We start from the raw sequence: 27,895 nt of genomic DNA on the forward strand, positions 1-27,895 counted from the left end.
AGAGCCGTCTCACCATTGCCCCGGATCTCAACCACACAGCACAGAACAAACCCCCCAATAACAGAATTAGTAAGAAACTGAGATAAAGGGGTCACAGAGAAATATTTGGTATCACGTAAGTTTTGCACATTTCATAATTTCCAAGTTTAACCCACATGACTGTGTATAATTTGGTCTGGGTTATTTCTGCCCCCTTGTCGCTGTGTGTGATTTTAGGCAAGAAATATGACTCCTCTAATAATAGTAGAAACATTAACAACAACAGTAATAATAGTTTATAGTCATGGAGCACTTGCTATGGGGCAGGCACTGTGCCAAGTGCATGGCCTGTATTAACTCAACCCTCACAGCAGCCCTGTGAGACAGTGACCACCATCACCTTCATTTTACAGTCAAAGAAACTCAGGCACAGAGATGAGTAACTTACCCACAGTCACCTGAGATCCAAAATTCACTCATATATTGGATAGTATAAAAATTCTCATGAAAAATGTTTCTACCATAAAATGAGAGACTCTATTGGAAAAATGATGATAAAGTATATGCCACTCTACGACTATCACTCCAAGCGAATCAAGATACCAACCAGCCCTGGCCTACGAGACTTTCACCCTGATGGGGTTTCTCTTCCCCATGGTGCCCCCATCCCAATTCGTCCCCTTGCCCTGGGCAGTAAAAACTAATTGTATTCATCATTCCAGGAACATTGACTCCCAGAGTTCCCTTTCAGCCGCGCTCTCCACCCAGGCCTGGGCTCTGGAAAGCAGAGCATCTAGGGAGGGGCTCACTGCGCGCCCACCCCACCATCATCGGGGTGGGGTGCCGACCCGCCAGGCCCACGCCTGGCCCTGAGTCTTCTTGTCACCTGCTGAGGTTTCAGACGCTGGGTCTGGACATTGGAACCCTAGTGTTTTGAGGACAGAAAGGCAGTAGAATAAAGTACCATCAAGGCCTAGAATAACCTCTTGGTCAGTGGCTCCAGGGCCGAGTCTCCCGTGCTCTCAGGATGAGAAAAGTTGGAACTCTAGGTGCCCCTCCCCCTACAGGGGGGAGAAAACTGCTGATTTGAGGGGTCTGACCCTCAGGGAGAAACAGACCTAATGATGAGTCCAGCAATTGAATGAAGCAAAGAAAAGACACAATTCTTTATAAGGACAAATCTCCAAACAATAGAAAACCATGGACTGAATACCAGAAACTCATTTAAACCCTTTGAAACTGCACTACTCCAAAGTCCTAGGAAGTGCAGTGGAGAAAATAATCCTAAACAGATGATAAATAAGGGGTTTCACAGAGAGGAGGAAAGAGCAGGAAAGATCCCAGCTCAGACCAGCGGTGGCTCCGGGCCACTCACTCACCCTCTGAGCCCACATTTTCATCCCTGTCCTCAATGCCACCCTCCCCCCACCTCATCCAGCCCCAGCCTCAGCCTCATCCCCGCCTCAACCCCAAGTGCAGACTGGGCACTGCATTTATACAAAAGAAAGGCAACTCCCTGGAGAAGAGAGACCATAAGAAGGCACAGCCCTACGTGGAGGAATAAGATGAGTCCCGGTCTCCAGCCGGATCCAGCCTGGAAGAGGGTGGCCACTCATCTCAGGCCCTGCCTGCACAGCCCGACCCACCCTAAGTGGAATGGGCTGGTGTGTATGGAGTGCCCTACTCAAAGGATATTGGAGCCAATTTGTAACAAGAAAGAAGGAGTCATTAATCGGAAAAGGGATACAGTGACCCTACAGATACTAGGTGATCTATACATAGTAGCTACTATCACCGCAAATCCTCCCTTCATAGTTTTGAGCTCAAAAGTTTCTTTCAATCAACAGCCTGCTTCAGCACAGCCCCAGCGTCCAGATTGGCCCTGCAATTCCACCAAGAGTGCCACAGGTCCGCCACTGAGGCTAACAGACTACTTCTATGGGCTCTGTAGTGACATAATTGAAGTCGGGTTTACATTGATTGAAACAGTATCGTTTTGACAGAATGAAAATATTTTAGTAAGCGGCACAACACATGTTTGAGGAAAATTCACAGAGGTGCCCCTGCCCCATGGATTACCTCACTTACCTGTGAAAGCACCGTTTTGGAAGTGAAGGGGGAGGGGTGGTAGGGCCCCCTTCTGCACAATAGCATCTTTAACAAACGCGCCAGCTGGTCAAGCACTAACTGGGCTGGTTTGAAACAGCGTTCACTATTGCCAGGGACTATTCACAGGGCTCTGGGGGGAAAGAACTTTCAATGGCTCGATGTTTATAAATGCTACTGCTGTCCCCCAAACACACGTCTCAGATTCCTGAGGGATCCTGGGAGCTTTTGCCAGAACTTGGGTGAGGGTATATGAGTTTTAAACGGGGAGAGGAGTCGTTAGGGAAACCAAATTAAGCTCATATAAATGAGCGCTTGGTGGTTTGGAGTCTGAAGACCACTTGAGTAAGATGGGGAACCTGGACCTGTCTGGATTCCTTCATTTTAATTTGACAAAGTCTCACAGACAGAGAAAGCATTCAGAAGGCACAACACAGCCGGCCAGGCACTTTGTGTCTTTTTATTTGAAGTTTTGCTACTTTACCTCTACAGCTGCCAAAAAAAAAAAAAAAAAAAGGCTAAACTTCAAATGTGGGATATCAAAATAGCGGAGTTTGTGTTTACAACTCGGATGGTGTAATCGAAACTCCAAATACTGGAGAAACAATAACACGAGTGAGGCGAAGTCAGCCAGAAATGAGAAGTCAGTGTTTCCATTACCATGCAGACAGGGTTTTTCAAGAGTTTATATAACTTGATCGTTAAAAAATGCTCCAGGCTGAAAACCTGGTTTGTGTCAATCTTGGACTAAACTAGTTTGCAAAACTCAAGTTTGTTTGCTCTGCTTTTTTATCCCTTTTCAAGAATGTATTGCTTTGAAACACTGCACATGAAGCTGAACCAAAAAAGTATGTAGACCTAGTGAGCCAATGCTGTTGCAGCATCACCCGTTCTTTAGAAGAAACTGCTGATTTCTCTATGTAGACTCACCTTCAAGGTGACTATGGCACTCAAATCCCTTTTCTAACTCATTCTTTTGTGTCTCCCTTCTCTGCGGTGACTTCAAAGATATTGGAACTTCACATTGGAACGTTCACTCTTGTGGAAATAAATTTCAAATTGGAATTTAACTTGTTAGGAATAAAGTCTACTGTTGTGATTTTCATTATGTTGGCTCGGGTGGAACAGAATAGAGCTTTTATATGGGGACGTCAAAAAGGAAGGAAGGGGGCTTCCCTGGTGGCACAGCGGTTGAGAGTCCGCCTGCCGATGCAGGGGACACGGGTTCGTGCGCCGTTCCGGGAAGATCCCACATGCCGCGGAGCGGTTGGGCCCGTGAGCCGTGGCCGCTCACCTACGCGTCTGGAGCCTGTGCTCCGCAACGGGAGACGCCACAACAGTGAGAGGCCCGCGTACCGAAAAAAAAAAGGGAGGAAGGCAGTACAATAGACTTGTACGTGTTCAAGACACATCGCCGTGAAGAGGGCAGTGGAGGTCAGCTGTGCATATGAATAGAATGATCTAGGGAAGCACAGTGTCTGGAAGCCCACATATTTGGCTGGGAGATTAGGAAAGGCGGGCCTAGCTCTCCAAGACTGGGTTGCAAGAAACGCCCAGGAAGAGGCATGTCAAGAGGCCAGATCTGACTGGTCTCTATCCTTCACCACCAAGAAAGACAGACTTCATCTTCCATCCAAAGGGTCTAAGTAATTTGGATTCTTGCCTGGGAAGGAGCAGATAACTCAAGAATGAGCTTCTGTGTGTGTGCATATGTGGTGTGATTTGTATGTGTGTGTGTGTGGTGTGTGTGTGGTGTGTGCATATGTGGGGTGTGTGGTATGTGTGTGGTGTTTGCATATGTGGTGTGTATGTGTATACATGGTGTGTGTGGTGTGTACATGTGTGTGTGGTGTGTTTGCATATGTGGTACGTGTGTATGCATGTGGTGTGTGTGTGTGTGTGTGTGTGTGTGTGTGTGTACTTTAAGTTTGTATGTCTTTCTGTCCGTCTCTGCCTATGCCTTATAGGAGAGACTCCACAGTACATTCGTTTGTAAATGCGGAAAATGGACTTAACGTTTCACATTACATTTTTTACTTTCACCTTTATAGAATTATTGAAAATGTTATGTTGAATAAAAATAGAAAGACATAGACTGTGGATTGGAAGAAACGATGTGCTCACGCCCTAATTTAAGCCCCCTCCAGCACAGTCCTTTCCACAGCATCACTCAGCACCTAAAAGTATCTGCAGACACAGGCAAGCTGTAGTTTATAAGCTCAAATTTGAAAAATCTGATGAGTTGTAATATATCCTGTGATGAAACACTTTCAGTGATAAAGAGAGCTCATTATTCATGAAATAGCCTTTTTTTAAAACAAAAGACAATATTTTATTTTCTACATTGCAGTAGTATGAATTATTACTCAAGAGAAAGTAAATAAAATTTTGACATCAGAACATTATTATATATATAACATTATATAGCTGGGTATGGAGTCTCATCTGGATGTGATGCCTCAAATAATTTTCCCATGCTCTTCCTCTTATACCTACCTATTTATTTTTCTTCAAATTCAGCTTTCATTTTTGGGAAGGTGGCAAGCTTCCAGACAACACTTACGGTTAAAAATCCTTCCTTCTGGCCCTAGGAATGCCTGATTAAGAACTACCCAAAGGATTTTTGATTAAGAAGCAATACAAACTATCATTGCTAACACATTTCTACTAAGTCCAAAGAGACTTGAATCTGGCCAAATGTAATAAATCCTTTTTATCATTATAATAATATAACTAAAGTACCATTATTTAAACATTTTATTTTATCAAGTTTTTAATAATGATATGACTTTTATCAAGCATTAAAACCACATCTTAACAATGGGATATTATTCAGCCATGAAAAGGAATGAAGTCCTAACTCAGGCTACAACATGGATGAAACTTGCAAACATTATACTGAGTGAAAGAAGCTGGATACAAAAGGTCACGTATCACTTAATTCTGTTTGGATGAAATGTCCAGAGCAGGTATAACTACTAGAGGCAGAAAGTAAATTAGTGGTTGCCTAGGGATGCTTGGAGAGGGAAAGAAGAATAACTTCATGGGTGCAGGGTTTCTTTCTGGGGTGATGAAAGGGTTTTGGAATTAGATAGTGGTGATGGTTGCACAACCCAAAAACCACTGAACTGTGTTCCTTAAATGGGTGAACTTTATGGTATATGAATTCTATCCCAATTAAAAAAATAATAACCATATCTTAAATCATCAGATCTTAAATCAAGAATCATTTTGATAGGCACTATTATCCAAGGAACTCAGCACTCAATAAAACGGCCAGAATGAATGCTCACTTTAGTTCTGTAAACTTTAGCTCTCTAAAAGTTACACGGTGAGGGATAGTGAATAATTTATGACTACAGATTTTACTAAAGAATCTCTCACTACATTTATGTTAATACTATTTGATCCATGAAGAATTTTGATCTGGCTTTTATTTTACAGGGAATGGTTGGTTTGCTTCACTTCGCTTGTGCTAGCACTTATGAAAGATCAGGAAATTTCAAACCTACAAATGGGTTCCTCAGCGAAAAACTGACCATTTGAAAACTAGTATTTTAGTCTATTTCAAATATTCACTTAAAACATGTGGATTGTATTCCATCTACTTGAAATGCTTCTGTTTCTTTCAAATGACAATCACACAGCCTACAAAAATGGAAGTCGAATTTATCCAATGGTAGGTTAATTCTGGAAGGATGATCCTACCTAGATAAAGCATATACGTGTCGGTTTTCAGATCAAAACCTCAAAATATAACGTGTATAAGGTATATTTCCTTATTCATTTCCTTATGAATAGCAAAAAAACTCTCAATTTGAAAAAGAAACTATCGTGTCATTCACATTTTTCCCATAAAGATGTACGAAATCTTACATTATTCTTTACAACAAGCCTGAAGTCACTGTCGTGTTTATTTGACGTTTGTACTCGTATTTATCTTATTAGATATTGTACATGTCTCATCTCACCAGCCATAGTGGAAGCACCAGGGTCTGTACGTAAATCTTGATTCTTTTTTAGACTACACCCAAGCATAATGTCGTACATACAGATCACAGTCTACTATCTAATATATGTTGAAGATGCATGAATTAAGTTGCTCACATTACCCCACTGTCTAGGTATATAAATTTCTTTGAATGTATTTATAGTGTATTAGATTGACAAATGGCCAAAAATTGTCACGAATTTTGTAATGTCATCATTGCCTAGATTTCTATAAGCATTATGACACATAGCTTTGTTATTCACGTACGTAATATAAAAAAAAAAGCCACCATCATACTCACAGTTGTAACCAGGTGCAATGCGGTGCTGTGCCTCCAGACTTGCCAACGTGATGTGGAAAATTATATGCAGCAACAGGAAGGAAAAGCTGGTGAAGCACAGAGACTTTAACAACCGTCCTGTGTGTCCTGGGAAGAAAAGCACAGAGATTATGAGCGATCCTGAGATGACCACACTCATTCTGACCTTCGTACCAGTCCACATAGAACACATTTCTACATTACCTATTGTGTAGACTGACTCAAAAGAATATGAAGTGTAACAATGACTCTCTTAATTATTAGTCTAAAGCTAAAAGCATCTTATTCCCTTTGTAAAATTATATAAACACTGATTAAAAATGCAACATGAAAGAAAGATGCTTTCCTATTTATCACAGGATATGTTACCACAAAACGGAACCACTAGAAAGCCTCTGGTCCAGAAAGTTTTATAAGGGAGTTCTGCCAACTTTGATGAAACAGATAATCCCTGTCTTGTAAAAACAGTTCCAGAGAGTAGAAAAAGAAGGAAAGTTGCTTAAAACATTTTACAATTTAGAGTAAGTTTAATTTCAAAATTAAATAAAACTAGAAAAAGAAAGGAATTTAGAAGCCCATTTTACTTATGAATATAGACACAAATTATTTGAAAAAATATTTGCTCACTAACTGAAATAGCAAGGTAAAATGCAATACATCACAGTAAGCTAGTATTTATTGCAGAGAAAGAAATGTGGCTTAATAGTAACAAATCTGTAAGGATAAGTCATATACGGGTAGGCTGATATGATAATTTTCTTAATGGATATGGAATAAGAATCTCATTAAGTTCAAAATCTATTTATGGTAAAATAATACAACACTTAGAAAACTAGGAATAGAAGGAAATATCCTTAAGATAATAAAGAATTGGGACTTCCCTGGTGACGCAGTTGTTAAGAATCTGCCTGCCAATGCAGGGTACACAGGTTCGATCTCTGGTCCGGGAAGATGCCACATGCCACAGAGCAGCTAAGCCCATGCACCACGACTACTGAGCCTGCACTCTAGAGCCCACAAACCACAACTACTGGGCCCACACGCCGCAACTACTGAAGCCCATGCGCCTAGAGCCCGTGCTCCACAACAAAGAGAAGCCACTGCAATGAGAAGCCTGCGCACCGCAACGAAGGGGAGCCCCTGCTCGCCGCAACTAAAGAAAGTCCACGCACAGCAATGAAGACCCAATGCAGCCAAAAAAGAAAAAGAAAAAGATAATAAAGAATTTATGCCATAACTAAAGCAAATATCCTGTTTATGGTGGAATTTCAGACATAGTCGTATTAATATCAGAGAACCATCAAGGACACTTGATACCCTTGCCACTTATATCACTGGTTGTACTGGCCAGTGTTATAAGAAAAAGAAAGAAGAGTTGTAATAATTAGAATTATTTACAGATAATATGATCAAATGGAATTATTTGCAGATGACATCATCATCAATATAGAATGTCAAACTGAATCCACAGACCAACTATTAGAAAAAAATACACAAAAATGATTCAGATTCAATATCATCTTACAAAAATAAATATATCTCCTCTGCATTAGCAATAATCAGATAGAAAACAAGATACAACTTAAATTAGCAACCAAAACTGTATTGTAAATGGTTTTGTCAATGTGTCAGTCTAATCAAACATCTGATCAGATTAAAGTCTGTAATGAACTGACTTTACTAAATAAAGATATTTTTCTTGATAATCTGGGTAAACTGATTCAATCAGCTGGAAGTCCTGAAAAGAACAGGTGATTACCCTAAAAAATGAAGCTTAAAGGTCTAAAATGTCATAAACATAAATACAAATATAACTAAAATGTCTCATTTTGTCTCACTTTTGATTTATGAGTTTAGCCAAGGGTTTGTCAATTCTGTCGATCTTTTCAAAGAAACAACTTTTGGTTTTGTTGATTCTCATTATTGTTTTTCTATTCTCTGTTTCATTTAGCTCTGTTCTCATCTCCATTACTTCCTTCATTCTGCTAGTTTGCAGTTTAGTTTGCCCTTCTCCTTCTAGCTCCTTGAGGTGTAAATCTAGTATTGATTTGAGATCATTCTTTTTTGATAGTTGTTTACAGCTATAAATTTCCCTGTGATCACTGCTTTTGCTGCATCCAATAAGTTTTGGTATGTTATGTTTTGTCTCCATTTGTCTCTAAGTATTCTTTAATTTCCCCTGTGATTATCTCTTTGACCCACTGGTGTCTAAGAATGCATTGTTTAATTTCCATATTTCCAATTTTCCTTCTGTTATTAATCTCTTAGTTTCTATTGTACTTTGAGAAGATACTTTATATGCTTTCAATCTTTTCAAATTTCTTGAGAATTTTTCCATGGTCTAACATATGGTCTATCCTGGAGCATATTCCATGTAAACTTGAGAAGAATAGGTATCTTCCTATTGCTGAGTGAAGAATTTCATACTTATCTGTTAGGTCTAGTTGGTTTATAGTTTTGTTCAAGTCTTCTTTTTCCTTATCATTCTTCTATTTAGATGTTCTTTCCAGTAATGAAAGTGGGCTACTGAAGTATCCAATTATTATTGTAGAATTGTCTATTTCTCCCTTCAAGTCTGCCAATGTTTGATTCATATATTTTGGGGCTCTGTTGATTGCTGAGTATATGTTTATAATTGTTACATCTTCTTGAATTGACCTTTTATCAATATATGATGCCCTTCTTTGTAACAGTTTTTTTACTTAAAACACATTTTGTCTAATACTAATGCAGCCACCTCAGCACTTTTTTGGTTATTATTAGCATAGAATATCTTTTTCCATCCCTTCACTTTCAACCAACTTTGTCTTTCGATTTTAAGTGAATCTCCTGTAGACAACATATAATTGGGTCATGTTTTATTATGTATTCTACTCCTTTTACCTTTCATTGGCGAGTTTAATCCAATTATATTAAAATAACTACTGATATGTTTTTGTCATTTTGCTATTTTTTTCCTGTATGTCATACATATTTTTCCCTCATTTCCTCTGTTACTTCTTTCTTTTGTGTTTTTGAAGGACAAATTTGCCTAATATAAGATTCTTTTTTTAAAACATAGAAAACAGTTAATTAGTTGATTAATTTTTTACATTGTATATATTCTTTTTAAGATTCTTTCCATTACAGGTTATTACAAGATAGTACTGAATATAGTTCCCTGTGCTATACAGTAGGACCTTGTTGTATCTATCTTATTCCAACCCCATAACTTCTTGCTAACTAATAATAAGACTGAATTAATTAGTTGGAGTGTAATACCATCAGATATATACTCTTTCAAAAACTTTTTTTCCCTCCTGATCCTGCTTCCAAAGACTGTCCTGGCTGCAAAGCTGCTGCTGCCCTGAAGGCATCTAAAGTCTCCTCCACCCCATTCTATCTCTGACCAGAGGAACTGGGGGAAGGGGTCCCAACAGCTAAAGACTAAAGGGGAAATCTTGGTGAGAAGAGACCAAGAGGGGGATCCTCTAATTCTGTTATAAACCAGTATAAGTCCCGGTCTCACCCCCAAGCTACAAATGTGTGGAACAGACCCAAAAGAGCTTTCAGAACTGAACTACGATACAAAGAACCACACAGGTCCCAGACCGACCCCTGAGGGGTACGTGCACAAAGCAGACCCAAATAGAAAAGCAAAGGTTTGAGAACTAACTGACATTGGAACCAGCAGCCACAGAAAGTGAGACAAAGCTTGTGAGCTGAAACCAACCAGACTGCCTGCTAAAACACAGAAACAAAGGGGAAAAAAATCAACACTATCCAGAGGATTTTAAGATGACCCAATGATTCATAACACAATATTTAAAGTGACCAGGATATAATCCCAAATTACTTGGCATAGAAAACACCAGGAAAATCTGACCAATTCTCAAGAGAAAAGACAATGAAGTCAACCTTGAAATTACCCAGATGTTGGAATTATTAGAAAATGACTTTAAAGCATCCCTTACAACCACACTCCACGAGGTCAAGGTAAATAATCTTGAAATGGAGAGCTCGAAGCTGTCAGCATAGAAAGAGAAAAAAAACAAGCAAGAAATAAAAACTTTAGAATTGAAAAAATACAACATCTGAAATTTAAAATTCACTTGATGGACTCAATAGTGGAATAGAGATGACAAAGAAATGAGTCAGTGATCTGGAGAGGTTAATAGAAATTATGGACTTTGACTATCAGAGGGCTAAAGATTGAAAAAATTCATCTGCTCTCAGGTCTGAGATCAAAGGATCAAGGCCCATCGTTTGTGTCATTTATGTCATTAGACTTACCAAAAGAGAGGAAAGAGAGAGTGGTCCAGAAAAAACTTTGGATGATAGCTAAAAATTCCCCAAATTTATTGAAGACATAATTTACACACTCAATACACTCAGCAAACGTAAAAAGGATGAACTTGAAGAAATCACAACAGACTCAGAATGACGAACTGGCTGGAAATCTAACATAAAGACAAACTCCAAAAGCAGAGAGAGAAAAATGTCACATTACACACAGGGGGACAACTCTGAATTACCACATATTTTTCATCACAAACGGTGAAGAACAGAATAGCTGGAAAAGCATCTTTAAAGTTATGAAAGGAAAGAACTATGAACCCAGGATTCTATATCCTGCGAAAACATCCTTCAGGAATGAAGACAAAAAGAAGACATTTTCAGACTAAGGAACACTGAGAGTATTTGTCACCAGGAGATCTGCTCTAAAAGAAATGCTAACATAGCTTGTTCAGGCTGAAGGGGAATGATACTAAAGGAAGACGTGGAACTTCAGTCATGAATAGGAGCGAAAGAAATGGGTAAAAAGATATTTGTTTTCATACACACATACACACACACTCACACTCATGTACACACTCACACTCACGTACACACACCCCTAATTACAGCCACGCTCCAATTAATTCATGGCATTTCTAGAAATGATCTCTGTTTTTCTGGTTTTGGAAGTATTTTGTGTGCACAGAAATAATTGAGGGTATTATGTTGCCCATGAGTTTTGAGTAGTCACTCTTATTTATACAAGAAATACAAATCATCCAAGGATATGTCACGTAATAAATAATCACTCATAATTAGAAACATAAGAAAATGGGGCATATGTTTAAAAGACTTAAAAAATATATATGCTAACTTCAAGATGATTTCCCAAAGTAACTCAGATAGCAGGTTCACAAAATAGGCAATTTATGGCCAGCATGACATGGGACCAAACTGCATACTTATATGTTATTTTTCTCTGGTTATTAAGCAGAAGAAATTCAATATTAACAGAAAGAATAAATAACAAGGAGAAAAAGTAGAGTTTTTTCAATCAATTTTAATTTGGTTTTTATTCATTGACTTTGTTTATCTGTAATATATTTCCTCAAATAGAGTTAAAAAAAAAATACTACTGTTACCCTGTAGATTACATCCAGGAACTGGGATTTAAACATAGGTATAAATCTAACTCCTTATTTATAATACTTTTGAAAGTATTCAGAGGCTATTTTTTGAATTTTATTTTATTTTTTATACAGAATTTTATTTTTTATACAGTTGTATAAAATTAGTTTTATACAACTAATTTTCTTATTAGTTATCTATTTTATACATATTGGTGTATATATGTCAATCCCAATCTCCCAATTCATCCCAGTACCACCAGGCCCCAACCCTGCTTTCACCACCTGGTGTCCATACGTTTGTCCTCTATATCTGTGTCTCTATTTCTGCCTTGAAAACTAGTTCATCTGTACCATTCTTCTAGATTCCACATATATGCATTAATATACGATATTTGTTTTTCTCTTTCTGACTTACTTCACTCTTTATGACAGTCTCTAGGTCCATCCACGTCTCTACAAACAACCAAATTTCATTCCTTTGTATGGCTGAGTAATATTCCATTATATATATGTACCACATCTTCTTTATCCATTCGAACTGTCAATGGGCATTTAGGTTGCTTCCATGACCTGGCTATTGTAAATAGTGCTGCAATGAACACTGGGGTGCATGTGTCTTTTTGAATTATGGTTTCCTCTGGGTATATGCCCAGTAGTGGGATTGTTGGGTCATATGGTGATTCCATTTTTAGTTGTTTTTAAGGAACCTCCATACTGTTCTCCACAGTGGCTGTATCAATTTACATTCCCACCAACAGTGCAAGAGGGTTCACTTTTCTCCACACCCCCTCCAGCATTTGTTGTTTGTAGATTTTCTGATGATGCCCATTCTAACTGGTGTGAGGTGATACCTCATTGTAGTTTTGATTTGCATTTCTCTAATGATTAGTGATGTTGAGCAGCTTTTCACGTGCTTCTTGGGCATCTTTATGTCTTCTTTGGAGAAATGTCTATTTAGGTCTTCTGCCCATTTTTGGACTGGGTTGTTTGTTTTTTTAATATTGAGCTGCATGAGCTGTCTATAAATTTTAGAGATTAATCTTCTGTCCATTGATTCATTTGCAAATATTTTCTCCCATTCTGAGGGTGGTCTTTTCGTCTTGTTTATAGTTTCGTTTGCTGTGTGAAAGCTTTTAAGTTTCATTAGGTCCCATTTGTTTATTTTTGTTTTTATTTCCATTACTCTAGGAGGTGGATCAAAAAAGATCTTGCTGTGATTTATGTCAAAGAGTGTTCTTCCCATGTTTTCCTCTAAGAGTTTTACAGTGTCCAGTCTTACATTTAGGTCTTTAATCCATTTTGCGTTTATTTTTTGTATGGTATTAGGGAGTGTTCTAATTTCATTCTTTTACATGCAGCTGCCCAGTTTTCCCAGCATCACTTATTGAAGAGACTGCCTTTTCTCCATTGTATATCCTTGCCTCCTTTGGCACAGATTAGTTACCATAGGTGCATGGGTTTACCGCTGGGCTTTCTATCTTGTTCCATCGATCTAAGTTTCTGTTTTTGTGCCAGTACCATATTGTCTTGGTTACTGTAGCTTTGTAGTATAGTCTGAAGTCAGGGAGCCTAATTCCTCCACCTCCGTTTTTTTCCCTCCATATTGCTTTGGCTATTCAGGGTCTTTTGTGTCTCCATACAAATTTTAAGATTTTTTTGTTCTAGTTCTGTAAAAAATGCCACTGGTAATTTGATAGGGATTGCACTGAATCTGTAGATTGCTTCAGGTAGTTTAGTCATTTTGACAATACTGATTCTTCCAATCCAAGAACACGTTATATCTCTCCATCTGCCTGTGTCAGCTTTGATTTCTTTCGTTAGTGTCTTATAGTTTTCTGAGTACAGGTCTTTTACCTCCTTAGGTAGGTTTATTCCTAGATATTTTATTCTTTTTGTTGCAATGGTGAATGGGATTGTTTCCTTAATTTCCCTTTCTGATCTTTCGTTGTTAGTGTATAGGATGCAAGAGATTTCTGTGCATTAATTTTGTATCCTGCAACTTTACCAAATTCATTGATTAGCTCTAGTAGTTTTCTGGTGGCATCTTTAGGATTCTCTTTGTATCGTATCATGTCATCTGCAAACAGTGACAGTTTTACTTCTTTTTTTTCCAATTTGTATTCATTTTATTTCTTTTTCTTCTCTGATTGCCGTGGCTAGGACTTCCAAAACTATGTTGAATAACAGTGGCGAGTGGACATCCTTGTCTTGTTCCTGATCTTAAAGGAAATGCTTTCAGTTTCTCACCATTGAGAATGATGTTTTCTGTGGGTTTGTCATAAATCACCTATATTATGTTGAGGTAGGTTCCCTCTATGCCCATTTTCTGGAGAGTTTTTATCATAAATGGTGTTGAATTTTATCAAAACCTTTTCCTGCATCTATTGAGATGACCATATGATTTTTGTTCTTCAATTTGTTAATATGGTGTATCACATTGATTGATTTGCATATATCGAAGAATCCTTGCATCCCTGGAATAAATCTCACTTGATCACGGTGTATGATCCTTTTAATGTGTTGTTGGATTCTGTTTGCTAGTATTTTGTTGAGGATTTTTGCATCTATATTCATCAGTGACACTGGCCTGTAATTTCCTTTTTTTGTAGTATCTTTGTCTGCTTTTGGTGTCAGGGTGATGGTGGCCTCATAGAATGAGTTTGGGAGTGTTCCTTCCTCTGCAATTTTTGGAAGAGTTTGAGAAGGATGGGTGTTAGCTCTTCTCTAAATGTTTGATAGAATTCACCTGTGAAGCCATCTGGTCTTGGACTTTTGTTTGTTGGAAGGTTTTTAATCACAGTTTCAATTTCATTACTTGTGATTGGTCGGTTCATATTTTCTATTTCTGCCTGGTTCAGTCTTGCAAGGTTATATACCTTTCTAAGTATTTGTCCATTTCTTCCAGGTTGTCCATTTTATTGGCATAGAGTTGCTTTTAGTAGTCTCTTATGGTGCTTTGTGTTTCTGTGGTGTCCATTGTAACTTCTCCTTTTTCATTTCTAATTTTATTGATTTGAGTCCTCTCCCTCTTTTTCTTGATGAGTCTGGCTAAAGGTTTATCAATTTTGTTTATCTTCTCAAAGAACAAGCTTTTAGTTTTATTGATCTTTGCTATTGTTTTCTTTGTTTCTATTTCATTTACTTCTGCTCTGATCTTTATGATTTCTTTCCTTCTGCTAACTTTGGGTTTTGTTTGTTCTTCTTTCTCTAGTTCCTTTAGGTGTAAGTTTAGATTGTTTATTTGAGGTTTTTCTTGTTTCTTGAGGTAGGATTGTATTGCTATAAACTTCCCTCTTAGAACTGCTTTTGCTGCATCCCATAGATTTTGGATCGTCATGTTTTCATTGTTATTTGTTTCTAGGTATTTTTTGATTTCCTCTTTGATTTCTTCAGTGATCTCTTGCTTATTTAGTAGCATATTGTTTAGCCTCCACGTGTTTGTGTTTTCTACATTTTTTCCCCTGTAATTTAATTCTAATCTCATAGCATTGTGGTCGGAAAAGATGTTTGATATGATTTCAATTTTCTTACATTTACCGAGGCTTGATTTGTGACCCAATATGTGATCTACCCTGGAGAATGTTCCTTGTGCACTTGAGAAGTGTAATCTGCTGTTTTCAAATGGAATGTCCTATAAATATCAATTAAATCTATCTGGTCTACTGTATCATTTAAAGCTTGTGTTTCCTTATTAATTTTCTGTCTGAATGATGTGTCCATTGGTGTAAGTGAGGTGTTAAAGTCCCCCACTATTATTGTGTTGCTGTCAATTTCCTCTGTTACAGCTGTTAGCATTTGCCTATGTATTGAGGTGCTCCTATGTTGGGTGCATATACATTTATAATTGTTATATGTACTTCTTGGATTGATCCCTTGATCATTATGTAGTGTCCCTCCTTGTCTCTTGTAACATTCTTTATTTTAAAGTCTATTTTATCTGATATGAGTATGGCTACTCCAGCTTTCTTTTGATTTCCATTTGCATGGAATATCTTTTTCCATCCCCTCACTTTCAGTCTGTATGTTTCCCTAGGTCTGAAGTGGGTCTCTTGTAGACAGCATATATATGGGTCTTGTTTTTGTATCCATTCAGCCTGTGTCTTTTGGTTGGAGCATTTAATCCATTCACATGTAAGGTAATTATCAATATGTATGTTCCTATTACCATTTTCTTAATTGTTTTGGGTTTGGTTTTGTATGTCCTTTTCTTCTCTTGTGTTTGTTTCCCACTTAGAGAAGTTCCTTTAGCATTTGTTGTAGAGCTGGTTTGGTGATGCTGAATTTTCTTAGCTTTTGCTTGTCTGTAAAGCTTTTGATTTCTCCGTCAAATCTGAATAAGATCCTTGCTGTATAGAGTAATCTTGGTTGCAGGTTCTTCCCTTTCATGACTTTGAATATATCATGCCACTCCCTTCTGGCTTGTAGAGTTTCTGCTGAGAAATCAGCTGTTAACCTTGTGGGAGTTCCCTTGTATGTTATCTGTCATTTTTCCCTTGTTGCTTTTAATAATTTTTCTTTGTCTTTAATTTTTGTCAGTTTGATTACTGTGTGTCTCAGCATGTTTCTCCTTGGGTTTATCCTGCTTGGGACTCTCTGTGCTTCCTGGACTTGGGTGGCTATTTCCTTTCCCATGTTAGGGAAGTTTTTGACTATAATCTCTTCAAATACTTTCTCCGGTCCTTTCTCTCTCTCTTCTCCTTCTGGGACCCCTATAAGGCGAATGTTGGTGCATTTAATGTTGTCCCAGAGGTCTCTTAGGCTGTCTTTTCTTTTCATTCCTTTTTCTTTATTCTGTTACTCAGCAGAGAATTCCACCATTCTGTCTTCCAGGTCACTTATCCATTCCTCTGCCTCAGTTATTCTGCTATTGATCCCTTCTAGTGTATTTTTCACTTCAGTTATTGTATTGTTCATCTCTGTTTGTTTGTTCTTTAATTCTTCTAGGTCTTTGTTAAACATTTCTTGCATCTTCTCAATCTTTACCTCCATTCTTTTTCCGTGGTCCTGGATCATCTTCACTATCATTATTATGAAATCTTTTTCTGGAAGGTTTCCTATCTCCACTTCATTTAATTGTTTTTCTGGGTTTGAATCTTGTTCCTCTATCTGGTACATAGTCCTCTGTCTTTTCATTTTGTCTATCTTTCTGCGAATGTGGTTTTCATTCCACAGGCTGCAGGATTGTAGTTCTTCGTGCTCCTGCTGTCTGCCCTCTGGTGGATGAGGCTATCTAAGAGGTTTGTGCAAGCTTCCTGATGGGAGCGACTGGTGGTGGGTAGAGCTGGGTATTGCTCTGGTGGGCAGAGCTCAGTAAAACTTTAATCCGCTTGTCTGCTGATGAGTGGGGCTGAGTTCCCTCCCTGTTGGTTGTTTGGTCTGAGGTGATCCAGCACTCAAGGCTACAGGCTCTTTGGTGGGGCTAATGGCAGACTCCAGGAGGGTTCACGCCATGGAGTACTTCACAGAACTTCTGCTGCCAGTGTCCTTGTCCCCACCGTGAGCCACAGTCACCCCCCGCCTCTGAAGGAGAGCCTCTAACACCAGCAGGTAGGTGTGGTTTGGTCTCCCATGGGGTCACTGCTCCTTCCCCCTGGGTCCTGATGCACACAGTACTTTGTGTGTCCTCAAAGAGGGGAGTCTCTGTTTCCCCCAGCCCTGTTGAAGTGCTGCAATCAAATCCCGCTAGTCTTCAAAGTCTGATTCTCTGGCAATTCCTCCTCCTGTTGCTGGACCCCCAGGTTGGGAAGCCTGATGTGAGGCTTGGAACCTTCACTTCAGTGGGTGGACTTCTGTGGTATAATTGTTCTCCAGTTTGTGAGTCACCCATCCAGTGGTTATGGGATTTGATTATATTGTGATTGTGCCCCTCCTACCATCTCCTCGTGGCTTCTCATTTGTCTTTGGATGTGGGATATCTTTTTTGGTGAGTTCCAGTGTCTTCCTGTCAACGATCATTCAGCAGTCAGCCGTGATTCGGTGCTCTTGCAAGAGGTAGTGAGCACACATCCTTCTACTCCACCATCTTGAACCCTCAGAGGCTGCTGCTTTAGTCAACATTCCCAAACTCTAGCTTTCAAGTGATTTTAAAGGTGACAGTTAATGTGCAAGATCCATGAAGCTATGAATTCCCCTATCCTACCAATTCTCCAAGGAGAGCTCTGAGCCTTTTGGTAATATTCTCTGCGGTAAAAATGAAACAGCAAAAAGTTTCATTGATGTGGGTTTATAGATAAGTTAATGAATCAAATACAAACTCTGTATTTATACAGAGTTTAACGAGTTTTTTTAATATATTTCAAAGTCTCCTTTAGTCTTCCCCCAAGGTACTTTTATTATTTATTTACAATTTAATTAGAAAGGCCTAGTAGAAGCACCATGAAGCCAATATATATGGCATTTAGAAAAAAAAACACCAGCTTGGAAAGCAAGTATTTATATTTAATGAATTTCCTATAATTTTAGACTCCCATTAGAACAAATGAAAAGCAGGTTGATACATAAAACTGAGTGTTTTCCCTTCAAAATGAGGTTAAATACAAACACCTATTAGCTGGAAAGACGGTGCTGGGACTGCAAAATAAACTGAACAGTCAAGCTTTCAGGTTGCATATGTGAAGTTGCTAATACTCACCATTTGACTTACAAGAATAGCCATTTCATTGGCATGAAACTAATATAAATGGAGAGAAGAAATACACATCTACTATATGTTGTAGTTGAAATCTCATCGAGGCCATCATTCCAGCACTGCCCAAAACCCTTCTTTGCTAAAAAGAATGACTCATAGAGAGGCTTTCTGGGAACACTACAAAAGCCAATGGAAGAATACATGACAAGATTATTCCCCCAAAGTTCTTCCCAACTAGACTAGAAGCTTCCATGGCATGTCTCCAAGTGGGACTTGGAATTCCCCCTGTGCCCCACCTCTTAATCCTCCCTTGCAAAAGCTCCATTTTCTATTTCCAATTTTGTTACTGGCATATTACTGAAGCCAAAAAAATACTTTTTCCCCTCTCCCTTCCCATTTGGACCTATCATTTATAACCCTGGCTATTTTTTTCAATACTATTGTAACTAGTTTTTATTAATCTAGCTTTTTAAATTTTATTTATTTTCCTTATTTATTTTTGGCTGTGTTGGGTCTTCACTGCTGTGCGTGGGCTTTCTCTAGGTGCGGCGAGTGGGGGCTACTCTTCGTTGTGGTGAGTGGGCTTCTCATTGCAGTGGCTTCTCTTTTTGTGGAGCACGGGCTCTAGGCATGCAGGCTTCAGTAGTTGTGGCACACGGGCTCAGTAGTTGTGGCACACAGGCTCCAGAGCACAGGCTCAGTAGTTGTGGCACACGGGTTTAGATGCTCCACGGCATGTGGGATCTTTCCGGACCAGGGCTCAAACCTGTGTCCCCTGCATTGGCAGAAGGATTCTTAACCACTGTACCACCAGGGAAGCCCTACCCTGGCTTTATGTACTATTACTTAATAAGTTTTAAAGTGTTGTAATTGCTTCTAAAATGTTCCCCACAATGAAGCCGATAGAATCAGGGAGAAGAACGGTGCTCAGGGTGTGGGGATGGTGGCTAAGGGGCCAGGGGAGAGAGTGACGCTGCCGCACCACGTGTCTACTCCTCCCCTGCTTCCAAATTTACCACTTGTGACCAGGCCGTATTTCTTCTGCATCTTTTCTTACTTCTTTGATCACAGGGACCTCCTTCTGACTCCCACACTGCATAGTGTCTGTATCTGACACTTAGGAATATGTATGTTATAACGTGAGTTGCTGTCCTGGGTTGGTTCCCAGGAAACAGGCTCTGAGTTGAGATTGCTGTGCAGACAGTTACTTGGGAGGGTGCTGGGCAAGGACACCAACAGGGGGGTGAAGGGGCAGGGCTGGCCTGGGATGCAGCTCCAGTGGGGCCTCAGCTGGTGCTTGGGTAGCCTGGAGTTGGAATGGCCCTTCACAGTTGTCTAGGATTGAGGCAAGGGGGCTGAACCTTTGTATCTCACCCACCCCATCACTGACCAGAAATTAGATGTGAGCTGTCCCCACAGATGGGTGTAACTTGCAGCTTCCTACCATTGAAGACAGTTACTGGGGAGGAACTCAGCTGTGGGCAGTCAAGAGTCAACAGGCAGGAATATCCACAGGGGATAAGTGCCACAGTCATGGCCTGCTGGGCCACTGGGCCATCTGGTTCCAGACATTGATGGACCTCAGATAGGCCATAAGCATCCTGAACACAGGGGCTGCTTCCAGCACAGGGAAGGCTTCACAGGAACCTCATGCCTAAACATCTGCAAGGCAAAAGCAGGTCTGAGGGCACAAGGCAGTGGGTCTTCCAACTCCAGAAAACCCTGGGGGCCTGGGGCTTCCAGGTGATAGAGTAGTTCTTACAGTGAGCTACCTTTTTGGCTCTAAACATGTAGAAATCATAGGTAAACTATGAAGCACGTCACCAGAAACACATAACCAGTCACCGGCACGAGATAAATATCTCTAAGGTTAGAAATGGAAGAGAAATGCACAGCTTTGTGCAGGTGGCCTTGAAGCAGACACTGGAGACCAAAGTTGGCTTCCTGATGAGCATTTCATTGCATGCTCAGTGTCAACAAGGAGGCTATTGCTGGGAACACTGATTAAAACAGGGGTTTGGGTTACAGCTCCCCAGTTTTCAAAAGGATGCTGGAAAAGAATCTATGGTTTACAAGGAGCTTAGGGAGGGGGGAGATGGTAGGTCTGACTACTGGGAAAGCCCAAATCCCCAGCATCATCCAAGGACACATCTTAACTCTCCACAGTGCCCCACGGGTCCAGGTGGGAAAACTGCAAGAGTATTAGAGGGAAAGATAAGCACAGGGAGTGAAGAAAGAACTCCAAGGAGAGCAAGAGAGAGAGGGGGACTGAGACAAAGAAGAACTTCTTATTCATTACAAGGAGAAACATAAAGCCAGAAAAGACAACTGGGACATGGATTCACCAAAGCAAAAATTTTAAATTGTGAAACGTACTGAAAATGACTTTAAGTTGCTTGGGAGCCTCAAAAAGATAAACAAATTAAATCCTGAAATGTGAACAAGAAATTACTTTTTACAAACAGAAATGAAGTAAAGCAGATGACACTGAAAAAAGCAACTGTATGTCTTGGAAATTTAAAACATAGTCATATAATTAGTTAAATACATCAATAGATGAGCTAAGCTGCAGGTGGGATAGAGACACAGATAAATTTAGTTAAGTGGATGGCAGTACAGAGGAGTTCACCCAGAAATAGGCACAAAGTAACAAGGAAGAAATTGAACAGCAGATGGGAGACATGGAGGGTGGATTGAGAGAATTCTACTTATGGCGTTAGGAATTCCAAAAGAGCAGCAGAAACAGGGAAAGAAATATTTTGATGAATTGCCTTCTATTCATTTATATGGTAATTTATTCATAAACAAACAGCTGTTTCATAACTACTATGTGAGAGTCATCTTGCTGAGACTTCAGCCTCTAGCACAGAACAAGAACACAGCATACTCTTGAGATCATACATGCTGTTGAGGAGCAGAGACGAAATGCCAGGTGCACCATAAGGATAAAATTGGTAAGGAAAAAATTGGACAGAAATCGGAAGTAAGAATTTTGTTTAATTAGAAACAATATATGTAAAAATACTCTAGCACATGAGGATAGGTTGGAGGAGCCAAAGCTTTCAGCTGAATTGGAAATTCTAGGTCATCCAGCTCCGAGAACCAGATAGTAAATATCTTAGGTAAAGACACAGTTCTGCCCTTGCCGTGCAAAAGCACACAGACAACACATGAACAAATTAGTAATGGCTGTGTTCCAGTAAAACCTTATTTGTGGGCACTGAAACTTGAAGTCAGGTAATGTCCTTATGTCTTAAAATAATCTTGATTTTTTTCAGTCATTTAAGTTAGCTCACAGGCCATCCAAAAACTGTGGTAGGTAGAGGCAGATTTGGCCCGTGGGCTAGAGTTTGTGGACCCACAGAAGCTGAAGCAAAATGCTCACAAGTTAGAGAAGCAAAAAAGACTGAGCTTTGATATTCAAGAAATTTCCTAGCCGGCATTCCACTGATTCCATGATGTCTGAGGGTCCTTCCCATTTATAGGGAACAAACAAAGCAGGTGTTGACTCATTCTGACCAGGCTGTAAACACTGGTGTTCACTGTTTGCATTCACATGGCTGCGTTCCCCAGAGAAGACCCCCCCCCACACTTTCACTTTCTCTGATTTCACCATTTCCAGAAGGAAATCAGGCCAAAAATCAGAACTCCAGTTATAAATATATGCTGAATTCTTAATATCATGAGGTAGTTGTTTGGTTGCGATGTTTTACGAGAGAGAAAAAGAAAGCTATTCAGGTAGAAATGTATTAAAACACACAGAACCTTGTATAAGCACACTGAAAACTTCCTGCTAAAGTCTGAAAAGCTGAACTATGGAAAAGATGCCAAATTGGATAACTCAAGTTCAAGCACCCAAAAAAAGGCTTTCCTAGCACATTCTCATGGCCCTGCATGGGCGGGTTTGGCAGAGAACAGGCCAATACAAACATCCAACATGGATATGAAGAATTTTCTTCAGTAGAATCAATTGATTAACCAGCCCCACTCAGACAGAGGAAGGCATTTCCAAGTGCACGAGCTCTGAGGCCCCTCGTTGAGCGGCCAACGTTGGCCTTTGCAGGAGGTCAAGGGCAGGCTTCAGCCAACAGATTCAAAGGCAGATGTCAGAAAGACGCCCAGCCCTCTGCAGAGCAGAGCTCCCCCGTGATGAGCCTTGTTCCCCTCCTGGAGGGCAGGACAGCCCGTGGAGGCTGCGTGACACAGGGAGCGTCGAGAACGTGTATGGCATTTACCAGCGCGCTGGGAAAACTTCCCACATAAAAGTGGAACCTCCAAGTTGGGGCTGTGGGCCAATTCAGTAAACAACCTATAGAACTAAGGGAAGAGGGTTGACAGTCACTATTTTTTGTTGCTTTTGCTTTTTTTTTTAACCATGTTATGACTTCTGCCCCTTGGACCCTAAACAACAGATGGTTTCCGTGTTTTTCTGCCCAGGCCTGAGAAGGTGGGGTGGAGTGTGACCCAACCACTGCCCACATCATCTTTGCAGGGATGCCCTGCCTGGGCCCTGAGCTCCCGAGATCTCCATGTGACACACGGGGAGGGGTTGTCAGTGGTGACTCCCCTGGGCACTGGCAGTGCGAAGCCGGCCTTGCTGCTCCCTGCTTCCCTCTGAGTGGAACTGCTCCAAACTCCAGAGGAAAACAAACAGAAAGAGGGGATAACTTCGATATTTACCAGATATGGCTCCTGACTGGAGGCCCTGACCCACTCCACCTCTGGTTCTGGGATTTCACACATTTCTCAGACTACTCAGGACCCCGGTATTGATCCTCATAGAGACTGCATTGGAACCCAGCTGTATCAGAGAGTAGCCACTTGAGAATAAAAAGCCTTGATTGTTTTTAAGATGATTCAAAATATGAGAAGCATGGTTTGTTGCCCATATGTTTATTTCCAACCTAGCAGCCGCCTTGGGGAGTTGAGTCAGAAAAGCTATGGAAGGAAGAAAATACAAAACAAACAAATAATACACACCAAAAATCTGCTCTGCTAAGCAAGTTGTCAAAATCAGGAGGGAGAATTTTTTTAAACAAATTGTGAGGTTCACGGATCTCATTTCTGAGAACTTCAGTTGTCTTAGTTCATCGTTCGAGGGAGGAAAGTGCCCTTCCACACGCTGTTTCCACAAACTCTCACCGCCTTCAGCACAAGGACCTTTGTCAGATGAGAGCTCTTTGCTATACGTCGCTCCCGGGGGGTGGATGCCTGCACGTCCTACATTGACTGGAAGCCTCGGGAAGGCAGGACCAAGTGTGACAGCTCTCGGGACATTCCCGAATGTTGGCACGGCACTCGGCACATAAACCAGCCCATCCACTGTTACCAAAAGGACATAACAATAAATGAAAACTGCATGAGAGGAGCTGGTCCTTGAGCACTGATCTCGGTACGTGTGGGTTCTGCACAGCCAACAGGAAGACCTCGTACTGCTTGTTCAACTACAAGGCCAGTTTGCCGAATTCTGCAGTGAGGGACCTAAAAATGGTAACGAATGGGGAACCATCAGGTGACGGAGTCCATTGCTCTCGAGGCAGGCAGATCCCCGTAGAGCATTCTTCCAGCCTTAGCTTTCCAGGTCTCCTGCACCGAGCTCTCCTGCAATCCCTTTAGGAAAATGCTGAATGTCATCTGAAAACAACGCCTGTCCAGCTACACTTCATCCTCTTCTACCCCATGCGACTCTGCCCTGTTCTTTTTCCTTTTGCCTCTCTTTCCAGGGAGTCCAGTTTGGTTCCACATTGACCGAGCATCAGCCATGAACACTCACAGCCTCCAGCATCACAATGATGGAGAGTCTGAGCCTCAGTGCTGGGGCGTCTCCACACACCTGGGAGTGGTCCAGGTGCAGACTAGTGACTGTCCATGTGCTTCATCCCATCTGCCTTTGGTGGGCATGAGATGCCCGCTTAGCTGGCCAGGCATCTTCCTGTCCCGGCTGGCCCAGCAGGAGAGGCAATTTGTGCTGTTATCGTCTTGTTCCCACGGAGAACACACACCAGGTGACCGTGACTAACTGCCTCGTGACCTGCTGTGTTTATCTCTCCAGCCCCGTGCTTCCCTCTCCAGCCATGGGGCCATGAGGCAGCCATCAGCCGGCCCTGCTTCTGTTTGCTCTCTGTGCTCAAAAGCCCCAGGGAATGAGTCATCCACAAAGGGGTCTCCAGGGAGAGGCACAGACTGTCTTCAACTTCTCTTCCCAGAAAGAGCCCAGCACACTTTGGAAAACCAACGTTTTCAATTAATTTTTCGTCATGACTCCAACAGTACTTTTTCACTTACTTTGGAAACTGGCAAGAAGACAGAGCAATTTCTCTCTTCAGATGGTACATGCCTATCTGTCCCTTTGGCTCAGGCCCGAGGTGTGAAGTTTAGACCTTCCCTGGTCATCCAAGCTGCAACAGACACAGTCACCCCAGGGGTTCCTTGTCATATTACCCTGCTTTGTGCACCTCGCTACTTGCAATCACCTTATTTTGTTTTTCTCTCCTTATCACCTGATTCTCTCTCTTGCAAATGTCAGCTGCACGAGTGCAAGGATCCCGTTTGCCCTGTTGTGATCACTGTACTCCCGATGTGCAGAAGAGTGCTTAGCAGGTAGTTAGCACACAAAAAATATCAGTTGAATGAATGAATGGATGAAGGAGATGTCATGGGTGGACCTAAGAAGTCGTATGGTAACTTACAGTGGTTGACACAGCCATGTGGGCGACACAGTGTAACAGCTTCAACTTTGGCCAGGGTGAAGGACCGAGGGGAGTAGGACATTAGTCCATGGTGACAAAGTGTCTCCGCAGAGTTCAATTCCTTGAGCTCAAAAATTTACCTAGTATTAGCCTACTGGCTTGCATCCACACCCCGACATCTGCCATGAAACAGAGCAGCCAAACTCACACATCCCTCCTTCCCACCGCCTTCAGGGTTCATTCATCTTTCCCTTCCTCCTTCTCTCCCTTCCTTCCTTCCTTCCTTCCTTCCTTCCTCTCTCCCTTCCTCCCTTTCTTGCTCTCTCTCAATCACACACACACACACACACACACACACACACACACACACACATACATACACAGATCTTAAGATGCTTCTCTTTCAGTTTCATAGATTACTTGACTCTTTTTTTTTTTTTTTTTTTTTTTTTTCGGTATGTGGGCCTCTCACTGTTGTGGCCTCTCCGGTTGCAGAGCACAGGCTCCAGACACGCAGGCTCAGCAGCCATGGTTCACGGGCCCAGCCGCTCCGCAGCATGTGGGATCTTCCCGGACCGGGGCACGAACCCGTGTCTCCTGCATCGGCAGGCGGACTCTCAACCACTGCGCCACCAGGGAAGCCCAGATTACTTGACTCTTGAGTATATTCTTAGTATGAAGATCCTTCCCTAGTGATTTTAAAGGATCTTTTTTAATTGCATTACTTATGGTTTATTTTTTTTTTCATTTTAACCAGGACTTATATCATTTAGAAGATAAAATATGTGCAGAGATTTTAAAAGTGTCCTCAGAAATGATATGGCAAATTGAATCCCCAGACTTAGTCCTAAAGATTCATTTATTAAGGAAAATCTATACATCTGGCTTCCATAAGTTACTTTTTTTTTACATTAAAGCTTTAAGTCACTTGTCTAGGCTGAATACGGTGAAATGCATAGATATTAAGTGTAAAGTGCAATGAGTTTTGGCAGGTGTTTGCATCTGTGAAACTGCCACAATAAGACCCAGAATGTTCCTTTTGCCCTTTGCAGTCAATTCTCACCCTTACAGAGATTTAAGAATCTCAATGAACCGTAAGTGCAATAAAACAAAGAGAAATCTCCGTGGGATACATCACAGCCAAACTACTGAAAGTCTAAGAAAAGAGAAAGAGTTTAAAAGAGCCAGAGAGAAATAACACATTATGTGAAAGTGGATAATGACATGATTTATGACATCATCAAAAAACTATGGACGCCAGAAGAAGTTGAAATGACATATTCATCGTGCTGAAACAGAAAGATTTTCAACTCAAAATTCTATACCTAGTGAAGCTGTCCTTCAAAAATGAAGGCAAGCATAAAGCCATTTTAGGACAAAAACAGAGAGGATTTTCAACCAACAGACTTGCCCTATAAGGAATGCTAAAAGAAGTTCTTCAGAGAAGGAAAATCACACAACCGGCAACTCAGATCTACAGGAAGGAACAAATTGTACAGAAATGGTAAATATGGGAGTGAACATAACCTCCCGCCCCCAGCAGAGTCCCCGGCCCCCGAATGCCTTCAGAGGCACACCTTCCTCCTCACCTGGCAGGTACTGTGTGCATTTGACAAGGGGGCAATGCTTGTATATACAGAGGAATATATAGACCCAGGTCTCCTGCTACCCACAGCTTTTCCCACCCACCACTGAGTAGGCATCAAACTCCCTGAATTTAGAAATGTTCCCTTTAGAAAAGCGATCCTTTCTCCAGGTCAGCTAGAAAACCACCAAACTTTCTTTACCTTCTGTGGCTGCAATGTGTTCCAGCCACAGCAGTGACCTTGTGCTGGTCACTGAGATGCTGTCCCCACACTGGGACAGGCCAGCCACACCAGGGCACCGGCATCTGCCCAACGAGAAGAGGCCACAGCAATTCCCCAACACAAGTCATTCTACCAGTAGCTACATAACTCTTGCGACGGCTTCCCTTCCTGGCTGCCTCCACGCTTCATGACGGATGATGACCTTCCTGAACTGCCTGCTGGTCCACATCTGTCTTCACATATCCACTGGGCCCAGTCTCTCTTTGGTTCACTGGCGTTCGACCCTTGGTAATTGAAACCTCTGGACCGCTAGCTCTGACCATGTAGTTTCCAAATTGCTTTTGTGGTTCAGTGTTCCATCATCCCCATAGCCCTTAATCACCAACCACCCATCCATTCTAACACTTGCTGGATGCACACTTTATGCCAGCAGTATACTGGTTGCTATGGTGACAAAGGTAAACAACAAACAGTCCCTGTGCTGGAAGCCCTCACAGTTTCCCAAGGGGTGAGGGGTGGGATGACTGATTTAAGTAACAGAGGAGGTGACAAGTTGTGCTAGAGGCTTAAGGCTCGAACAAATGTGTTGCTTTTCACCAGTAATTAAAGATTCTCAAATAAGTCAAAGAAAGACAAACACTGTATGTAACACTTATACGTGGAAGCTAAAAAATCAACAAACTGGTGAATAGAACAAAAAAGAATCAGACTAGGGGTGGAGTCAAGATGGCGGACTAGGAGGATGTGGAATTCGCATCTCTGCACAACTTGGGCACCTACCAGGCACTGGTGGGGGACCACAGACACCTAAGGGGACGGGAGGAACCCCCAGTGACCGGATAGGACCTGGGGCATGGGGGGAGTGAAGGGGGAGGAGAAGTGGAGGTGGGAGGGGACTGGCGCCCCTGAGGGGTGGCTGGGGGAGGGGAAGGGATCCCACGCCCGAAGGGGGAAATTGTGGGACCACTGGGAGGACAGAGGATGAAAA

General features: G+C 41.3%; 1 protein-coding gene across 2 annotated transcripts in view; it reads right to left on the minus strand.

Moving 5' to 3' along the window:
* Positions 1–27,895, minus strand: part of PIEZO2 (piezo type mechanosensitive ion channel component 2) — a 326,164-nt gene that overhangs the window by 202,144 nt on the left and 96,125 nt on the right. For both annotated transcript variants that reach the window (XM_032602873.1, XM_032602872.1), the window contains exon 3: positions 6,378–6,503. In XM_032602873.1, the coding sequence (XP_032458764.1) occupies positions 6,378–6,503 (126 nt within the window). The remainder of the gene's footprint in view (positions 1–6,377; positions 6,504–27,895) is intronic.

Source organism: Phocoena sinus, chromosome 14, assembly GCF_008692025.1.
Source record: "Phocoena sinus isolate mPhoSin1 chromosome 14, mPhoSin1.pri, whole genome shotgun sequence".
Lineage (NCBI taxonomy): Eukaryota > Metazoa > Chordata > Mammalia > Artiodactyla > Phocoenidae > Phocoena > Phocoena sinus.